The 19,070-nt window shown below is 43.8% G+C and overlaps 1 protein-coding gene across 6 annotated transcripts in view; it reads right to left on the bottom strand.

The window, feature by feature from the left end:
- Window positions 1–19,070, bottom strand: part of NUTF2 (nuclear transport factor 2) — a 147,644-nt gene that overhangs the window by 21,801 nt on the left and 106,773 nt on the right. The window contains exon 7 of one of the 6 annotated variants that reach the window (XM_029608830.1): window positions 17,764–17,920. The exons of the other annotated variants lie outside the window; for them this stretch is intronic. Within the exon in view, the coding sequence (XP_029464690.1) occupies window positions 17,810–17,920 (111 nt within the window). The 3' untranslated portion in view covers window positions 17,764–17,809. The remainder of the gene's footprint in view (window positions 1–17,763; window positions 17,921–19,070) is intronic. 6 annotated transcript variants of the gene reach the window in all.

The raw sequence follows: 19,070 nt of genomic DNA, 5'->3' as shown, positions 1-19,070 counted from the left end.
CCAGGCAGAGGATATAGACCTCTTGTGGATCCGTAATGGACAGGGTCCACGGGCACTGGGGGCATCAGCGAAACCCCCCGACCCCATAAAAAAAGAGCCAGTAAGTGGTAGATGACCAGCGGCCACCAAACAGCAACACTGTCAGGAATTGACTGCAAATATAAAAACAAAAAACAAAAACAAAAAAAAACAAAAAAAAAAACTAACCATGCCGCCCTATAGAAGCACTAATGGGAAAGAAGTGGACCTGGCGCAGATAAGAAAAAAAAAAAGGGGGGACGGGGACTCTAAAGAAAGCAGAACTCCACAATTGTGAGGCAAAAGGTGCGTGGAAAGGAAGAGGCTGAAGGGGGATCCCATGTGGATGCATGGATAGTGGCATGCTCAGTGTGCCAGTCAAAGTTTCCAGAAACTTTGACAAATCTTTCTATGTTGGGCTCCAACTAATGATATAACCCATGTGTGAGAACTACCACCACGCTTGTCCTAGGAGAAAAACTCTACCCACGAAAAGGTAGAAGCATCCAATCCAAGAGGTACTTCAAGCACACACAATGCTACCATCTCCTGCTGAGGAACCTTTTAGGGGCATTCCAAAATCAGGCACCCCACCTGAGCCATCTGTACCCAGGGCTACATCCAGTAGGAAGAACCAGGCTTAGCGAAATCAGAAGCCGGAAACTCTCCCTGAGCCTCCAAACAGCGCTGGCACAAGTTAGTGGACACTCCTAGCTGAGATGCCCAAATATGACACGCAGTGCAAAGAGAAAGGCGCTTAGATTTCTTAGGCATAGGTGCCATTATGTCTGACAGTGTGCTTAAGGGGAGACCAGAGACGTGCGTCTAGTTTGTTTGGGGTTTTTTTTGTAAGTCCAAAAACACTAAGCCTCCAAAAATTAGGCATCCCAAAACCAAGCGCCGTACTGCACAATCAGGTCAATATAGAACTGTGTGCTCAGCTGAACGCACCGTTTAGCCACGCGTTTTTGACGTGCTATTCTCCAAGTCGCACATTTTACTCTCAGAAATTAACACCTGTCCCTAGTGCCTCCTTATTAGCACCAGCACTAATTTAAATACTGTATTGCGCGCCCAGGAGAGGTGCCTGGGCGCGCATCGGGAGAGTGGGCGCTCGCCTCGGAGCGCCAGCTCTCCCACAGTTTTTTTTTAATCGGCCTGAATGAAACTTGAGTGCACAAGTAAACATGCAGCCACTTAAGGCGCCGCTTAACTTAGACGCACGGAATATAAGGCCCGTCTAAGCGTCCAAAAACTGGATGCACAGCTAGATGCACATGCCGAACAGACAATCCTGTAGAGGGCAGCCTAAGACAAGTGCTCAAATGCCATTTCGGAATACCACGCGGCACACAGCAAAAACAGCCTCAGAGCAGGGCCTAGCCTACAGAGGCTGCTCAACCCGCCAGGCTGCCCATGTCCCGCAACCTCCCAGGGAGCAGGACAAACTTCGGAACGGCGCACCGAACACAGAGACTGGAAAAAAGGCGGAAGCCCTAGGCTACAAACCCTCCTTTTAAGTCTCTGTAAATTATATTTCTTTTTTTTTTTTTTTTTTTTTTTTTTTTTTAACTTACCTGAGCTCAGCCCTACCTGGCTAAGTACAGACACGATCTCCAGCTGCAGAGGGAGAGGGCATATGCCATCACTGCTGTGCTCAGCTTCCTGCACCTGTGGGACCACAGAGATCACCTGGGTGCTCTTTCAACTGGGGGAGGGACATTTTGATATCACTGCAGGAGAGAGGAGCAATTTAATATCCTTAATTCTCCTTTTACAAAATGAAGCAATTCCCAGTAGGGAGATGCACGTGCACCATCTGCTGGAGACGGAGAATACTGGCAGGCTGATGTCACTGCAGGGTTATATATACTGTGATGTCAGTTTGCTCCGTCTCCATCTGCTGGTAGAGGTGCATAACCCACTTATTCTGGATTCATCTGACTGGATGTTAAGAAATATGGGCTTTTCTTAAATATTTGAAAAAGAGAATTTTGTGGGTAGGTAAGCAGTTGCCTAAGATGTTATGAGTTTTTAATACGAGAATATGCAGATACCACTTTTCACTTAAGTTTGTAATGTGGGTTTCTATTTAGACTCAGTTAATGCTAAAACCAAGCATCTGTTCGGCATGTGCATCTAGCTGTGCGTCCCGTTTTTGGACGCTTAGGCGGGCCTTGTATTCCGTGCGTCTAAGTTAAGCGGCTCCTTAAGTGGCTGCATGTTTACTCAGTTAATGCTCAAACCACACGACCTATGAAGGTCTCTCTTTATAAACTGGAATTGTTTAAATCTTTTAGGAATATACTTGCATTTGTTTAGAACTGGATTACAAACTATGGTGCTAGGAAATCTTGATTACTGTAGCAATCTATCAGTTGGTCTCCCTGCTAAACTGCTACTTGCACTCCAATTAAATCAACATGTGGCAGCTAGCTTGATTAGTGGGATTGCAAATAGTGAACATATTTCTCCAATTCTATGTCAATTACAATGGCTGCTGGTGAAATGGATGGCACAATTTAAAACTGTGGTAATCATCCATAAGTTATGTTCAGAGAGCAGTTGCAATATAACCCATAGTTTGCACTGGTATGAACTAGCACATATTGTGAGATCGCTGGAGACTAGACTGTTGGAAATACCTGTCACTGGCTTGCTTAAGCTGCAGAACACGCTTACCAAAGCTTTTTTGTATATATTTTCTTCACTGTGCCATACATTACTGGTAGAGCTGAGCAAGAGATTAAACTATTAAGGAGGAAGGTAAAGGCACTATTTTAATTTATTTTCTGTATGGTCTGTAATATTTTGTGTTTTATGTAATTTTATGGCTGTATTTTAAGGAATCCACAGTGCTACATGTAATGAAAAATGCAGAATACAAGTTACTATTGCTTTAGATCTCTGCTGTAACTGAAAAATCATTACTTTGCCAGGGTTGAAGCCTTGATGATTAGGTACTACTACTCATGTATGTCAAACTTGGGCTAATTTAATCCCTTTTTTGTGTTTGTTACAATATGTCCAATATATGCGTGCCTATTATTCCATGTTCAGTGTGACTTTACAGTCAATGAGATTTCACTAAATAAAATGATTTAACATTCATACTGTTTATAAGGTAGATGTTTTACCAATGCTTGACTGTGTATTATTACTTTATTAAATCAATATTACAGTCCAGTTTAAGTGCATTAGTAACTGGATCCATTCATATTAAAAGTTAGTACATAAAGTTTCACAGATGCTCTTAATTTTTTAAATTGGAAAGAACACTACTGACGGTGTCCTACATTTGGCATTTAGTTTGAATGGTTTTACTCAAAAATGACAACATAGTTGGATGGCTAGTTTTTAAATCAAGCTGTCATTTTGTCTTAATCACCTAGAATATCACTATAGATGGGGGCCCACCAATGCCAAGACATGAAGAATATTGAGGTTCCAATGTGCCCTGGGATTTGCAGCATCATAGCATGATGCAGAAGATTCAACACAAGCTGCCATTTTCCAAAAAATATGAGCTTCCAAAAATGATATTAAATCATGAGGCGAACAATCTACCTGCAGTTAAATCCTTGATTCTGAATCCTCTCCTGCTCACTAGTAAATTCTGTCTCTACGAGAGTAAACCTGTACAAGCAGAGTTCTGAGAGTACTACTCTTTTACAACCAATCTTCTGTCATCCTTCTTAAAGAGTACAAAAGCCACAGCCATGCTCCTCAGGCAATGCAAAGAAATACAGTGGAACTTGTCTGATGCAGAATCTAGATTTTATAAACAGAATAGATACGAATTTTCTTCTAAAAAGTCAAAGAACAAGCGTGGTCTACATTATTATAAGAGGTAGGGAAAATATAATGGAAGGGCCTGGAGGTCTGTCTGTAATCATGTTTATTTTGTTCCACTTAAAAAAAAATTCTTGTGATACACTGGGCCAGATGACTGCCAATCCTGGCAATTTGGTTATTCTTTGGGAAGTATTGTCACCCCTCAAATATCAAAACATTATGTACCTATATAACCATAATAATCACTGGGAATAAGACCATCATAATATACAAAATAATGAGATAATAGATAAGACTGTCTGTGCCTACGGACAGCAGGATTGATTTTGTAGCAGTAATGTTATGACAATTTAATAAACTGCTTTTTAAAAATTGTTCTATTACTTTGCAAAATATATCATAAAATTTAATGACTGTCAAAGATTAAAAAGTACATGTACATATACAAGAACAGCACCAGAAAATAATGCAATTTATCTACATACAAGAGACACTCCAGGATTGTAGGCTCTAGGTACAAACCAAATGCCTAGAAAATTTAATTACAAGTCCGAAAGATCTCAGTCCAGATCTGGACAAAACAAGCTCATTATTTATTCAATTTTTTAAATGTGAACAAAATCAAATATAGTTATATAGTCCCACATATTTATACATATGCAATACTGGACTTTATCCTACAACGGCGGAAATTATAACTTTTTTCTAAACACATTTGCTTACAGCCTATATAGAAAACATTTCCACACAAAATTTGAATATATCAAGTCCAATAAAAAGCAAAAAATATTGCTCCTGGACTAATATTGAGTTTCTCTGAAAAGTAGGACACCAACAAGACCCTCAGATTTTGCAAACACATTTTTAACTGTAATAGCCTAATAAACCTGTATAAATCTATGCAGAAACTGAAAGGGATCACGAACTATAGTAATTCTAAATGAAATCACTATATCAAACTGACTTGTTCTAAAAGAATAATCAGTTACATTAATCACAGTTGATGACTGACTGTGATTAGGTCCATGATCTGTGTCATCTTCCACTCTATGACATGAGAAATTAATTTCTAAGGTAACATCATTGAAAGAATAATGAGGTCTATGGAACAATTTAGAAAGAAGGCTAAACAGTAAAAATTAAGTTTAAAAGAGAAGAAAATGACTGTGTGGGGTTTCATCTATCATTGGGTCCCATTCTACCAAGAAATCTTCTGAAAGAAGGATCACCTAATAGGGAAGATCATTCATGTTCAATTGTTTTATCCATTGTTCAATTGTTTTATCCATCCACCCCAGCCTCCCCCCTCACCCCCTCCCTCCCCTCACCTGTTCCTATATCCCCCCCAGCCCACCTCTCACTCCTGCGCTATCCTCTACCGTCCTCCGCTGCATTATCAATTTTAAAACATTTAACCTGCGCCAAAAACCTTAAATCAAGCTCCCTTTTAGTACCTGCTATAACCATAACTGTTGTAAATAAGCTAATATTTTACATTTTTGTGTTTTTAAATGTTCAAATAAGTTTTCATTATATCCCATAACTGTTGTAAGTAAGCATCCACTCTTCTCCCCTATATAATCTTTTACCCCCCCTTAACCACTGTAATTAAACAACAATGTATAACCCCGTTAAGCAACCTCTCTTGTAAATACTGCTACGTTCCTTTTACCTGCTCAGCTGCTCTCTTTCCTCCTTACCTTCCTCCCTCTCTCTCCCCCCCCCCCCCTTTTTCGCTCCTGCTCCATCCCCCACTCCCTGTTTTTTGTAATTTCCTCCTCTCTCAAGTTTATTGTAAACCGGTGTGATGTGCTTGCACGAACACCGGTATATTAAAAGCTGTTAAATAAATATTCCTTAACTGTTCCTTGTCAATTTCTCAATTAAGATGAAATCATGTAAAATAAATTAGTTTATACCTATTACTGCTCATGATCCCTTTCCGTTGCGCATAGATTTATGCAGGTTTATTAGGCTATTACATAGGGATGTGCATGCGTTTGAAATAAAAGGGTAAAACGCAATGAATGATATTTTCATTTCATTCATAGACTCCCCCAAATAAATGGAGGATGCTCACGAATTTAAACAAAAGCTTTTGTCTAATTTGTTTTTGATACACATTCAAGACTATGGCTGTAATGAGCAAGCAGCAGTTGCAGCAGGGACTAACTGATAAGTATAGCAACCCACTCTTGCTTGTGTGAAATAGCCTAGTGGGAGAAGTAGTCAAGGAGACTGGATAGAGGACAAATCACAGTGAAACTTTTTTTTTTTTTTTTAAGCCTATAGCTGCCATCTAAATCAAGCAATACTGATGCTCTCCTACTGAAAGTACTGAGCATGCACAAAAGCTCCATTCACTCCCCTGGAATTTGCAGAAGAAAGATGTGCATTCAGCAGCTCTGTGTTTAAAAAATGTTTAAAAAAGTAGGCATTGGCATAGGGCCTTTTCTGATCTTCAGTGCTGCAATTAGTCAGGGCATTCACTCACTGTGATAGAGCAACTGCTTTGTGTGTTCACTGGGGTACGGTAGGATTAGACTGTGATTGAAGCATGGCAGACTGACGTGAAAAGAAGCATAACTTTGCCAGTCTTGTTGGTTCTCCAACAGTTTTTTGTGTGCGCAAACATCAGTCAGCAGTGCATACCATACACTTTGTGTGTGCCTGTGTAAGAGACATTTTTGCACACACTCAGGCCGATACAGTAAAAATCGCGGGAGAGCGGGCGATACAGTAATTTATTTCAATTAGGGTCCGCAGCAAAAAGAGGCGCTAGGGACACTAGCGCATCCCTAGCACCTCTTTTTGGACAGGAGCGGCTGCTGTCAGCGGGTTTGACAGCAGACGCTCAATTTTGCCGGCGTCTGTTCTCGAGCTCGCTGACAGCCACGGATTCGGAAACCGGAAAATTGAGCGTCCGGTTTTCAACCCGTTTTCAAATTCTATGCACTTCCCCGGCGCCGGCAGAAATTAACACCTACCTTTGGGTAGGCGCTAATTTCTTAAAGTAAAATGTGTGGCTTGGCTGCACATTTTACTTACTGAATCGCGTGGGAATACCTAATAGGGCCATCAACATGCATTTGCATGTTGCGGGCACTATTAGGTTCGGGTGGGTTGGATGCTCGTTTTCGACACGCTATTACCCCGTCGAAAATGCGCGTCCAATCGCGGGTTAACAGTGCACTCCGCCGGAGCGCACTGTACTGGCCTGACTGTGAGGAACAGCACTAGACAGAGTTTGCACATTAGCAAGCTGCTAACTCTGTTTGGCAAGTTGGCGGTGCTTGCTAAGCACCAATGTTAACTCAGTCTGTGAACTTGATTGAATGTATGTGACAGACACTCACATTCTGTACTACCGAGGTAGTTTAAGAGTGCTGGTAGAGTATTAAATTCTAGTATATCAAAATACACAGTAGGCACTTCAAATTCTATCATCTCATGTGGGAAATTTTAAGCAGTCTACGTGAAGACCTTTGTACCGCAATAGAAAGTAGTGAAGAAGAGAATCACTAATATTACTAGTGTAATTATTTGATATAGCAAATGTTGCTTACCTGATGTAACAGGTGTTCTCACAGGACAGCAGGATGTTAGTCCTCACAAATGGGTGACATCGAGGATGGAGCCCACCACGGAAAACTTCTGTCAAAGTTTAATAGAACTTTGACTGGCCCCTACTGGGCATGCCCAGCAAGGCACTGACCCTGCAGCCAGCAGGGGTCTCCCTTCAGTCTGATTTTCAAAGCTACAGGCAGTGCCTAAAAAAGTAAAAACTAAAACGAACCCAACACCGCGGGGTGGCGGGCGGGTTTCGTGAGGACTAACATCCTGCTGTCCTGTGAGAACACCTGTTACATCAGGTAAGCAACATTTGCTTTCTCACAGGACAAGCAGGATGGTTGTCCTCACAAATGGGTGAGTACCGAGCTGAGGATGTCCTGGCTTGCACCAAATGCACCCAACGACGTGCAACAGGCACAACAACTGGGGTGGAATTTGGGAAAGGGCATCCGCACCCTACTGGGAAGGTGGAAGGGTGTTGGTACATCAAGTTGGAAAAAGGTTACGCAAGACAGATTGGCCAAAGATGGAGTCCTGTCTTCCAGCTTTGTCCAAACAATAGTGGGCTGCAAAGGTATGGAGAGAACTCCAGGTTGCAGCCCTGCAGATGTCAGGAAGCGGCACCGATCGAAGGTGTGCTACTGAAGTCGCCATGGCCCTCACAGAGTGTGCTTTTACACGGTCTTGAAAAGGAATGCCAGCTTGTTGATAGCAAAAAGAAATGCAGTCCGCCAACCAGGAGGAAAGAGCCTGCTTACCCACAGGTTGTCCCAACTTGTTAGAATGGAAGGAGACAAACAATTGAGTGCTCTTCCTGTGAGCAACTGTACGGTCTAGATAAAACGCTAGAGCTCGTTTACAGTCTAGGGTATGCAGAGTCTGTTCCCCAGAGTTGGAATGGGGCCTGGGAAAAAAGATAGGTAGTATGATGGATTGATTGATATGAAATGCAGAAACTACCTTAGGTAAAAATTTAGGGTGAGTGCGGAGCACCGCCCTGTCTTGCAGGAGTTTAGTGTAAGGCGGATAGGTGACTAAGACCTGTAACTCACTAACCCTGCGAGCTGAAGTGATAGCCAATAGGAATAATACTTTCCATGTGAGATACTTCAATTCACAGGAGTGCAGAGGTTCGAAAGGTGGTTTCATTAGACGACCAAGAACCAGATTAAGGTCCCAAGATGGGGCCGGAGGACGTAAGGGTGGCTTCAGATGGAGCAAGCCTTTAAGAAAGCGTGTCACCAGGGGTTGTACTGAAATAGGGACACCTGCTATACCTTTATGGAAGGCGGCTACCGCACTGACATGCATCCTAATGGAAGAGGTCTTTAGACCGGATTCTGATAGGTGCCATAAATAGTCCAAGAACTTAGAGATTGGACAGGAAAGGGGATCAAGGGACTGAGAAGTGCACCATGATGTGTACCTTTTCCATTTATATGAATAGGATCTTCTGGTGGAGGGCTTTCGTGAAGCTATCAGGACACGAGAAACCGAATCCGAAAGGTTAAAAGGCTGAAGGACTAACCTTTCAACATCCATGCCGTCAGGGACAAGGCTTGGAGGTTGGGATGGAGGAGGCATCCGTCGTTTTGAGTGAGCAGATGCGGATCCGTTCCCAGAGGGATGTGCCTGCGGATGGAGAGATCCTGGAGTATGGGAAACCACACTTGGCGTGGCCAGTGGGGAGCTATCAGGATCATGGTTCCCCTGTCCTGGCGTAGCTTCACGAGAGTCCTTGACAGAAGAGGAAGTGGAGGGAATGCATAAAGCAGACCTGTCGTCCACTTGAGGGAGAAGGCATCCCTCGGCTGAGAGTGTTGGCTCCGAATGAGAGAGCAATAATTGTCCACTTTGTGGTTCTGAGGGGACGCAAAGAGGTCTATGCGGGGAAAACCCCACTTTTGAAACAGAGAGGTCACTACCAGAGGATCGAGTGACCACTCGTGTGGCTTGAAGACACGGCTCAGCTGGTCTGCCAAGACATTGTCTACTCCCGGCAAGTAAGTGGCCTTGAGGTACATGGAATGGGAGAGGGCTTCTGCCCAAATCTGCGCAACTTCCTGACACAGAAGGAAGGAGCCTGTGCCTCCCTGCTTGTTTATGTACCACATGGCCACTTGGTTTTCTGTCTGGATTAAGATTATCTGATCTGATAGATGATCTTTGAAAGTTCTGAGCGCGTAGCGAATTGCTCGAAGTTCCAAGAAATTTATCTGGTGTTCGGCTTCCTCTGGCGACCACAACCCTTGGGTTTGTAATTCGTCCACATGGGCCCCCCAACCGATGTGGGAAGCATCGGTGGTTAGGATTACCTGTGGATCTGGGAGGAGAAAGGGTAAGCCCTGAAGGAGATTGACTTGAGTCGTCCACCAGATTAAAGACAGGCGTAGCGCTTGTGTAACTGTGATGATGTAGGACAGAGGCTGGAAAGCTTGAAGCCATTGGTGTCGCAGAGTCCATTGCGTTACTCTCATGGCTAGTCGGGTCAAGGGAGTAACTTGAACCGAGGATGCCATGTGTCCTAGGAGGATGAGGAATTGGCGAGCTGTGGCAGTGTGTTGAGACTGGAGCTGGCGAGCTAGAGACATGAGAGTTTGGACTCGTTGAAGTGGAAGGAAGGCTTTTGCCTGTAAGGTGTCCAAGTCTGCTCCAATGAAGGATAAGGTTTGAGATGGGACCAAGCAAGATTTCTCGTAATTGACAAGAAACCCTAAGGAGAGGAGTGTGTGAATTGTCAACTTTAAGGAGGATTGCGCAATTTGAGGGGTGGAGGCCCTGATTAGCCAATCGTCCAGATAGGGGTAGACGTGGACACCTTCCTTCCTGAGGAATGCTGCTACTACTACGAGACATTTGGTAAAGACTCGTGGAGCAGATGCCAGCCCGAAAGGTAGTACTCGGTATTGATAATGATCGTGGCCTATCAGAAAACGCAGATACTTGCGATGAGATTGTGTTATCGCAATGTGGGTATAAGCGTCCTTGAGGTCGAGAGAGCACAGCCAATCCCCCTTTTGCAACAGAGGGAGCAAGGCGCCCAGGGTTACCATCTTGAACTTCTCTTTTTGCAGATACTTGTTGAGGGCCCGAAGGTCCAGAATTGGACGTAACCCCCCTGATTTCTTTGGTATTAGGAAGTATCTGGAATAGAATCCTTTCCCTTGTTGACAAGGAGGGACGGGTTCTATAGCATTTGATTGTAGAAGAAGGGATACTTCTTGATGTAATTGAGTCAAATGGCTGGTTAGACTCCATGCCTGAAGGGGCGGGGAGTCTGGCGGAAGTGTTGTGAAGTTGAGGTGGTAACCCTGTGCAATAATTGCTAGCACCCACTGATCTGAGGTAATCTGTTTCCAACGGGGTAAGAAGTGGTACAGCCGACCTCCCACAGGGATGTGTGGAAGAGGGAGTTGGCATGTGCTCAATACAGGGAAGTCAAAGGCCCTCCGCAGGCCCAGGAGGTGGGGCTACAGTAGGTCTTTGCTTTCTCGGCTGACGAGGCTGAGGCCTGTTAGAGGACCGTGCAGGACGAGCCCTAGTTGACGGAGGGTAGTAGCGGCGTGGTCGAAAGAACGACTTCTTAGAGTCCTTCTTTTGCGGTTGCTTGGAGGTCACCTCAGGTGGGACAGATGAGAGTTGTTTCAACGTCTCATGGTGGTCTTTTAACTCCGCCACAATCTGTTGAATTTGCTCTCCAAACAAATTGTCGCCTAAGCAGGGCAAATCAGCAAGACGATCTTGGACCTCTGGGCGAAGGTTGGATGACTTTAACCAAGCCCAACGTCTGGCTGAGATGGCTGTGGCTGAAACCTTCGTGGAAGCATCGAAAATGTCGTAGGCAGTCCTAATCTCGTGCTTCCCTGCCTCAAATCCCTTGTGAAGAAGGGCTTGAAGCTGCGGTTGGTATTGGTCCGGCAACGTGTCAGCATAGTCTTGCATCTGCTTAAGGATGGCTCTGTTGTATTGAGTCATGTAAAGTTGATATGAAGCTATGCGTGAAATCAACATAGCTCCATGATACACTTTCCGTCCCACACTATCCAGGAACTTGTTGTCCCTGGTAGGTGGGGTAGAAGAGTGCGGCTTAAGACGCTTGGCCTTCTTCTGCGCGGACTCAACCACAACAGAACGATGATCCAGTTGAGGTTTTTGGAAACCTGGTGCTGACTGGACAAGGTATGTGGAGTCAGCTTTCTTGTTAATTGGTGACACCGATGAAGGAGATTCCCAGTTTTTCTTGAGCAGATCCAAAAACACCTGGTGTATAGGGATGGAAGCGATGATTTTTGGAGCATCCAGAAATTGAAGTAGTTCCATCATCTGGTGTCTGTCATCAGCTTCAGATTGTAGTTGAAAAGGTACAACTTCTGACATCTCTTTCACAAAATTAATGAAAGAGAGATCCTCAGGAGGAGATCTTTTTCTACTCTCTGTAGGAGATGGTGGCGAAGGCAAATCTGTGTCAGAAGAGGTATCATCATCATCACCCCAGGTATCGTAGGGATCATGTGGGGTTTGTAGCCCTGATGGACCTGGCTGAGGCTCTGAAGGCATCGATGGAAACCGAGGTGGAATCGGTGCGGTAGGTGGAACCAGAAATGGCATTGATGGCTTCGGTGCTGCCGATGGAATCGGTGCCTGGCGCGGAATCGATGGAGCCGAAGGATAAATCGGTGGAGATATACCAGAAGGTACCGATGGAACTACCCCGGAAGGGGGAATTCGAAACGGTGTTTCTCCTGCCGATAAGAAACCAGTCGGAGACGGTGGTGTTGTCGATGGCACTGGAATCACCGATGGAAGGGCCGTCATGAGTGCCTCCATGCGGCTCAGTAGCGGTGCTAGCGCTTGTATCAACGGCTCGGTGGTCGGTTCTCTCCTCGGTGGCGAAGCCGGTGCCGGCGTCGGTGCCGGGGGCGGCACTGGAACCGGTGCCGGAGACTGTACCGATGGAGGTTGAAATTTCTTCATCGCTTTCTCGATGGCCTCCTGGACCAGCTGGTCCAGTTCTGCCCGGAGACCAGGGGTAACCATACCCGGCTCGACGGGAGAGGGAGGCTGAGGCAGGGCCGGAGGGACCACCGTAACCGGTGGGATCACGGCCCCCACACCCCGAGAGGGTGAGGGTTTCCTCGATGCCGGCGAACGAGACGTGGAGGGCGTCCGGTCTGTTCGCGGCTTCTTCGTCGGTGGCTCGGCGTGAGCAGAGGTCGATGGCTGTGGATCCTCGACAGGCCGAGACTTGTGCCGTCGATGGCGGTGCTTTTCCTTCCGATCCCCTCGCCCATCCGGGGAAGGGACAGGAGTCGACGGCCGAGAAGCGATCGATGGCGGACGGTCACCGGAGGGTTGACGATGATGGTACAACTTCGACGGTGCCGGTTCCGATGACGTCGATGCTATCGATGGTGTTGGGGTGGGTGCATGGAAGAGGAGCCCCATCTTCTCCATCCTGGCTTTGCGACCATTGGGTGTCATTAAGGCACATTTGGTGCAAGTCAGGACATCATGCTCACTACCCAAACACATTACACAAACCCTGTGAGGGTCTGTGATGGACATAGTCCGGGTACAATCCGGACAACGACGGAACCCCGTTGCCATGGCTGGAAGCCAAAATTTAGGCTGGGGATCGGTAAGTGCCAACAGGCCTCGAGGGCCAAATTCGACGGCAGTCGATGGAAGAAGGCAAAAAACTTACCGGGTTCCGTAAGATGACTAAAAAATTTGTCGAAGGGAGACCCCTGAGGGGCAAATTTTCTTAGGAAATTAATTTCCAAATTCCTGTCAGGAACGTGGTTAGAGAGCTCCTTTCACCGCGTGGCAACTGCTGCGCGGAAAAAAGAAGACTGAAGGGAGACCCCTGCTGGCTGCAGGGTCAGTGCCTTGCTGGGCATGCCCAGTAGGGGCCAGTCAAAGTTCTATTAAACTTTGACAGAAGTTTTCCGTGGTGGGCTCCATCCTCGATGTCACCCATTTGTGAGGACAACCATCCTGCTTGTCCTGTGAGAAAAAGCCTGTAAGTTCTGAAAATAAATGCCACTTTTCTTAGCCTGTTTGTAACAAGTCATGAGATCAGATATAATAAAGAGCAGTTACTCAGGAGGTTAACTGTGCAGATATCAGGGAAAACAGGACAGTAGCCACTTGACCACACCTAAATGTTTGCTGATGTGATAAAGACAGACAGTTAGGGCCTCAAACACATATGGGAGTAGCCCAGAGAAAAACTGAAACCAGGACAAAGGTCAGCAGAATCAATATAAAAAAAACCAACTTCAAGCTAACTGAAATCATAGAAAGATCAGAGGAAAAGCTTTTGAACATTACAGTGGTTAATGAAATGCCTCCTGAACTGTTCCTGGTTTTCCAACGTTGTGCTTGCATCTTTCCAAAGATATGACTCACATTGGAAACTGTGAGAAGTATCATCTTTGTATATATATTCTTTATTCTTCTATTAAACTGAAACAGACAATACCAACCAATCACTACAATGTTTTACTTCTTGTTAAACTTTTTATCTCTCCTCTAACTCTAATCCCAGTTAGAATAACCCCTGTTTTATTGTAACTTTTTCTTCTATGCACTTGTTATACTTTTGTAATGTATACTCTTACGTTTTAGCTATGTACGTTATAATGTATTGCTCACCCCTTGTTTTATGTAAACCGACATGATACGAACTTCCGTGAATGCCGGTATAGAAAAACACAAATAAATAAAAATAAAAATAAATAATGCAAATTTTAATCTTGTATGCTTCTATTGCTTACTCTTATAAATAAAACTTCTATACTTATAAATAAGTGCGTTGTGTATTCTATGACAAAATCACCAATTTTCCTACCCACTATTACTGCGGGGAAAAGAAAGAGGAGGGAATGGCAGGGGTAGAGGATTGGTTTTTGCTGCACAGGCAGCCCAGCCTCTGAGAAACACAAGCAGTACTAGTAACAGTGAGGAAAAAAAAAAGGGAGTTCTACTCCTAAACTTAAAAATAGACCCTTTTTAAGCCATTGAAAGCCAAGAGTGGAAGAAGCCAGCTCATGCCATAAAAATTTAAACTGGGAAAGAATGTGCCACCATCACCTGTCCCTCTCCCTTTTGTTTCGAAGCACGAACAAAAGGCAGGCTAGCACTGGAGTCCAGTGTTAGCGGGGGCAAACACAGGGTAGCAGACGTGCAGTATCCAAAGCCAGCAGCATACTCCTCTATGATTTCTGAGGTAATAGAGAATATTTTCAATGGATTCTGAAAAAGAATCTTGTCTGGGATTCCCTGAATTAGAAGATATTTTAGAATAGGAGCTGAAGAAAATTTAGGAGGTCTAAGTCAATAGCATCTTAATCTCCACTGAAATGATAGGGGACATTGTCAATATTGTCTATGTTGAGAGAAATCATCAGGAAGAACAGACAGTGTGAGTGGAGTGTGAGCGATGTCTCTAGCCTTTTTCCTCACAGTCCTACCTCAACCTCAGCTCCAGTGCCTGCATTAGACCCAAGGATGCAGAGAAGAGATTGTTTAAGTCACTCCTGGTCTGGAATCTTTTTAAAGTGAGGGAGGATATGTATTTTCCTCAGTATATTCACTGCTGTAACGGCCAGTCAAAGGAAGGTACTGAGGCATCTGGCAAATGCTGGTATGCAATATCACTTGCAGCACCTGCTAAAATTGGCATCGGGGAGGGTGGCAGTACTAGACTGGGAACTCCCTCTGCCACTCATAGCAAAAGCCATAGGAAAGGGGTTGAAAAGGAGAAAACTTTTCCCCAAGCTGATCCCATGGCCCTTTCCACCAGTCAGGTGGCAGGCTAACAGCAACCCCTCAGAGGAAATGGGGTGTTTTGTTGAACTGTCCAAAGAAAGAGGCAGGCGGCATCAAAAGTAGTAAGGAAGTGAACTGGGAAAATGATTGCCTGGCTAATCAGTCCATGCAAATAATGGAGAACTTGGGCTTTATGCATCTCCTGCACTTATTAGCCCTCAATTATAGCATGGCTTCCAGGACTACATTTAGTAGGCAAGTTATCCCCACCCTGCCTACCCCACCTTAGCCAGCACAGCTGGCTAAGGTGGGGTAGGGCAGGGTAGGCATATTACTCCCGCCTTAGCCAGCGCAGCTGGCTAAGGCGGGAGTAATATGCATTTCACCAGCAACATCTGGACCAGCGCAAATATTACACATGCCTACCTCTCCTCAATGCACACTGGCTGAGGCAGGGGCAGGCAGCAGCTTTAGTGGGGATCAAGCATCAGGGTGCAGGTGGGCTGTGTCTCATATCCAGGTGCAGGATAATCATACCTTATGCAATATCTTTTCAGCCATAAGAAAGATGCTGGAGGGTTTGCAACTAGACCATAGAGGTAGGAGTCTTCATGCAGGTTGTTTTGCAATAGACAATGGTGCAAATATGATAAGGGCAGTGGGAAAATAGGGGCTTTCAGGAGATTTGTTGTGTTGCACACTTACTGCACCTGGCAGTGAGAGATGCCGTGGGGTAGGGGCCCAAGGAATAAGATTCCACCCCGAAGGACCTGATAGAAAGATGCAAGAAAATAGAGGTATTTTCATCAAAGTGTGATGGGTAGGTGGGTAGCTTCTCTGTGAAAAGCAGAAAGAATTGAAGGTGCCTCAAATGTCTGATTCAAAATGTTGGCACCCACTGGAATTCCACCTACCTGATGCTGCAGAGGATATTGGAGCAGACACCCTTTCATGACCTGGAAACAGAAATAGATGTAGACTGCCCTCTGGGCATAATGATTGGGTAGAGATGAAGTAGCTGATACAAATCTTGAAGCTTTTCAAAGGATTCCATGGAGAATCAGTGTTCCAGAAGCACCATAATGGGTAGGATCATCCCCATAGTAAATATTTTGGAGGAAAAGTTAGAGTGAGTTTATGTGAGCAAGAAGAAATGGAAGCAGAGGTGTTGCAGTTTGTGGATTCTTTGCAGCAACAGGTGCAAGTGAGACAAACAGCTGATAGAAAACAATACTTACATGCTTGCCACACAGTTTGCCATCCACTGGTCAAAGGGAGTCTCAACTTCAAATTCCAGCATATCACATACATGGACGAGATACTGGCAGCTAGTGTGCAAGAATAGGAATGCCAGAGCACAATAGAGATGCAGCGAAAGAAAGAATAGCAACCCCAAAAAGTAGTGTGAACATGAGAAGCACCCTGTTACCTACCACTTCCTCCCCTACTTCAATATACCAAAGCCATGTCACATTTCCTAACACAGGCCACAGCTAAATCAGCTGGCAAGAGACATTTTCACCCCACCCCAGTAAAGGAGACCCCAGTAGAAATTTCTGTGACACCATTTAACAGAGCCCATCAAGGACATGGACACAGATTCGCTGGAGCACACAAGTCTACAATCTGGCCAGACCTGGCTAAGTTGGCTCAGCATTATCTTTTCTGCCTACCAACCTGCATGCCCAGCAAATGCATCTTCTCAATGGTAGGGGACATCATGAAGCATACTATTCCACAGAATTGTCCCTGCTATTGAAAAAACATGGTGGGTAACTTGAAGATGAAGTTCTTTAAAAAGGTAGGAACATTCAATAGCTGACTTTCTCAGCAACAGTGTGACCGAGATGTGATATATTTAACAAGCTGAGCTGCAAGATAGATGAGACCTTCCCCCTAAAGAACTTTATAAACAAGGGTAAGTATCTTATAAACACCACAGCACATTAGGCAACATTGTTTTAAGACAGAGTACTAAAATCCTTAACAGGAAAAAAAAAATTTATCGTGCTGCAGCATTTTGTAGAAGCTATAAGGTCTTAAGTGAATATTTTGGCCAGCATACATAAAAGCAATTGCAATAATCCATAATTAAGATATAAGCCTGAACAACCATGCAAAAGTTACTCTTAAGCAGAATGTGCTGCAGTATTATTCTAAGTTTTAAAAAAATGCTGATTTTTAAGACCGCATTCAAGTGCGGTTTAAAAAAAATAGTTGAGAATCAAATAGTAACATTAAGTTTTGAATGTGTCAACAAATGAAAGTAAAATCTACCAGACTGATCAGCTCTTCAGGGATCGGTGTTGACAAACCTACATTGCTTCCATTTTAGCAAGAATGAATATCTTATATATAGATTGCTTTATTTTCTGGTGCTGCTTCTTATACATATCTGCAACACCATTAATGTCCTTTTTTCAGTGTGAAAATTAAAAAGGACCAATTCTCCAATGTAAGTAAATATCTAATTTCACAGACAGACATCCTTCTTTATAATGGCGCTTTGACATAAGGATACCTGATCCTTTCAGTGTCTGCAATACACAAGTTGCACTGTAATAACCTCATATGACAGCACACACATCTTGGAGCACATCTTACTCAGCAAGACTAGAGCTGGCAGCCTACGAGAAGGGGTAGTCCAGCATTAGATGTTATGGAGGGCTAGCCTGAAGACCTCATTGGTGCACACCCACGCATCGTTAAAACTTTTCAATAGAAAAGTTTGCTGGAAGCCTAGAATTTGATCATCATCTGCCTAAGCAGGATTGAAAGCAAAATAGGGAAAAAAAGGAGAAGAAATGAGAATTATCAGCTTAAACGCCAGACACAGTGTCAAGAAATAATCATTAACAGGAAGTGGAGGAAGACAGTTAATGTACCAGGCTTATAACATTTAAAAGAAAAAGGGCACTGAACGCAGTAAAAGGAGCTACTGTACTGTGTTGTCATATAGCAGGTATGGCCAGCTCCAATCCTCAAGAGCCACAAATAGATTTGGTTTTCAGGATATCCATAATGAACATGCATGAGATAGATTTGGATATAATGGAGGACGTGCATGCAAATATTCATTGTGAATATCCTGAAAAGCAAATCTGTTTGTGGCTCTTGAGGACAGAGTTGGACACCCCTGTTATATAGCAACACTGCCTTGCCATTGGATAATCCTATTCATTTCAAAGCTGTTGCACAATACATAACAGCACAGCTCTAATATCCCACACCTGCAATAAATGTGACATGAATAAATCTGATTCAATATTCAGTTACAGAAAAACAAATGTACTTTTTCCACTGTTTAGTACTGTATGTGTATATTAGTGTACTGCTTCTTACTGTAATATAGAACATTGTACAGATGTTTTACCTTAATGTATTCTTTTTAAATTATTGAAGTGTTCATTGTATTGAAGTGTTCATTGTAAATTATTGAAGTGTTCATTGTAAAACAAGACCTGTTCATTGTAAAACAAGACTTTGTCTCTGTTATTTTTGCTGGTTGTAATGTAAACCGAAGTGATAATTAATCTTGTTAATTGAACCTCGGTATATAAAAAGTTATAAATAAATAAGTGCAGTGATTTTTTTATTGGACTGTACAAATGGAAATTTGTGTTAAGTAAATCACCTCATTTGTTGGAAAGAGGAGATTCATAAATATGATTAGAAAATAAAAATAAAGTTGCATGCTTTTTAAAAATAGTTTACAACTATGCTTTTTCATATGAACACATGTTTCTGCTTTGTAAGAATACTGCTTCTGATGAGCAATTCATGGAATTTGTTAAAACATTCACAGAGTACTTGGCTAATCATAATCTTCTGAAAGTTGACAGCAGCTGAGATCATAAATGATCTACCTATGTATAGGAATAAAGCACAGTTGTTTACCTGTAACAACAGGT

The sequence above is a fragment of the Rhinatrema bivittatum genome, chromosome 7 (assembly GCF_901001135.1).
Source record: "Rhinatrema bivittatum chromosome 7, aRhiBiv1.1, whole genome shotgun sequence".
NCBI classification, from domain to species: domain Eukaryota; kingdom Metazoa; phylum Chordata; class Amphibia; order Gymnophiona; family Rhinatrematidae; genus Rhinatrema; species Rhinatrema bivittatum.
This window is presented reverse-complemented; position numbering and strand designations above follow the sequence as displayed.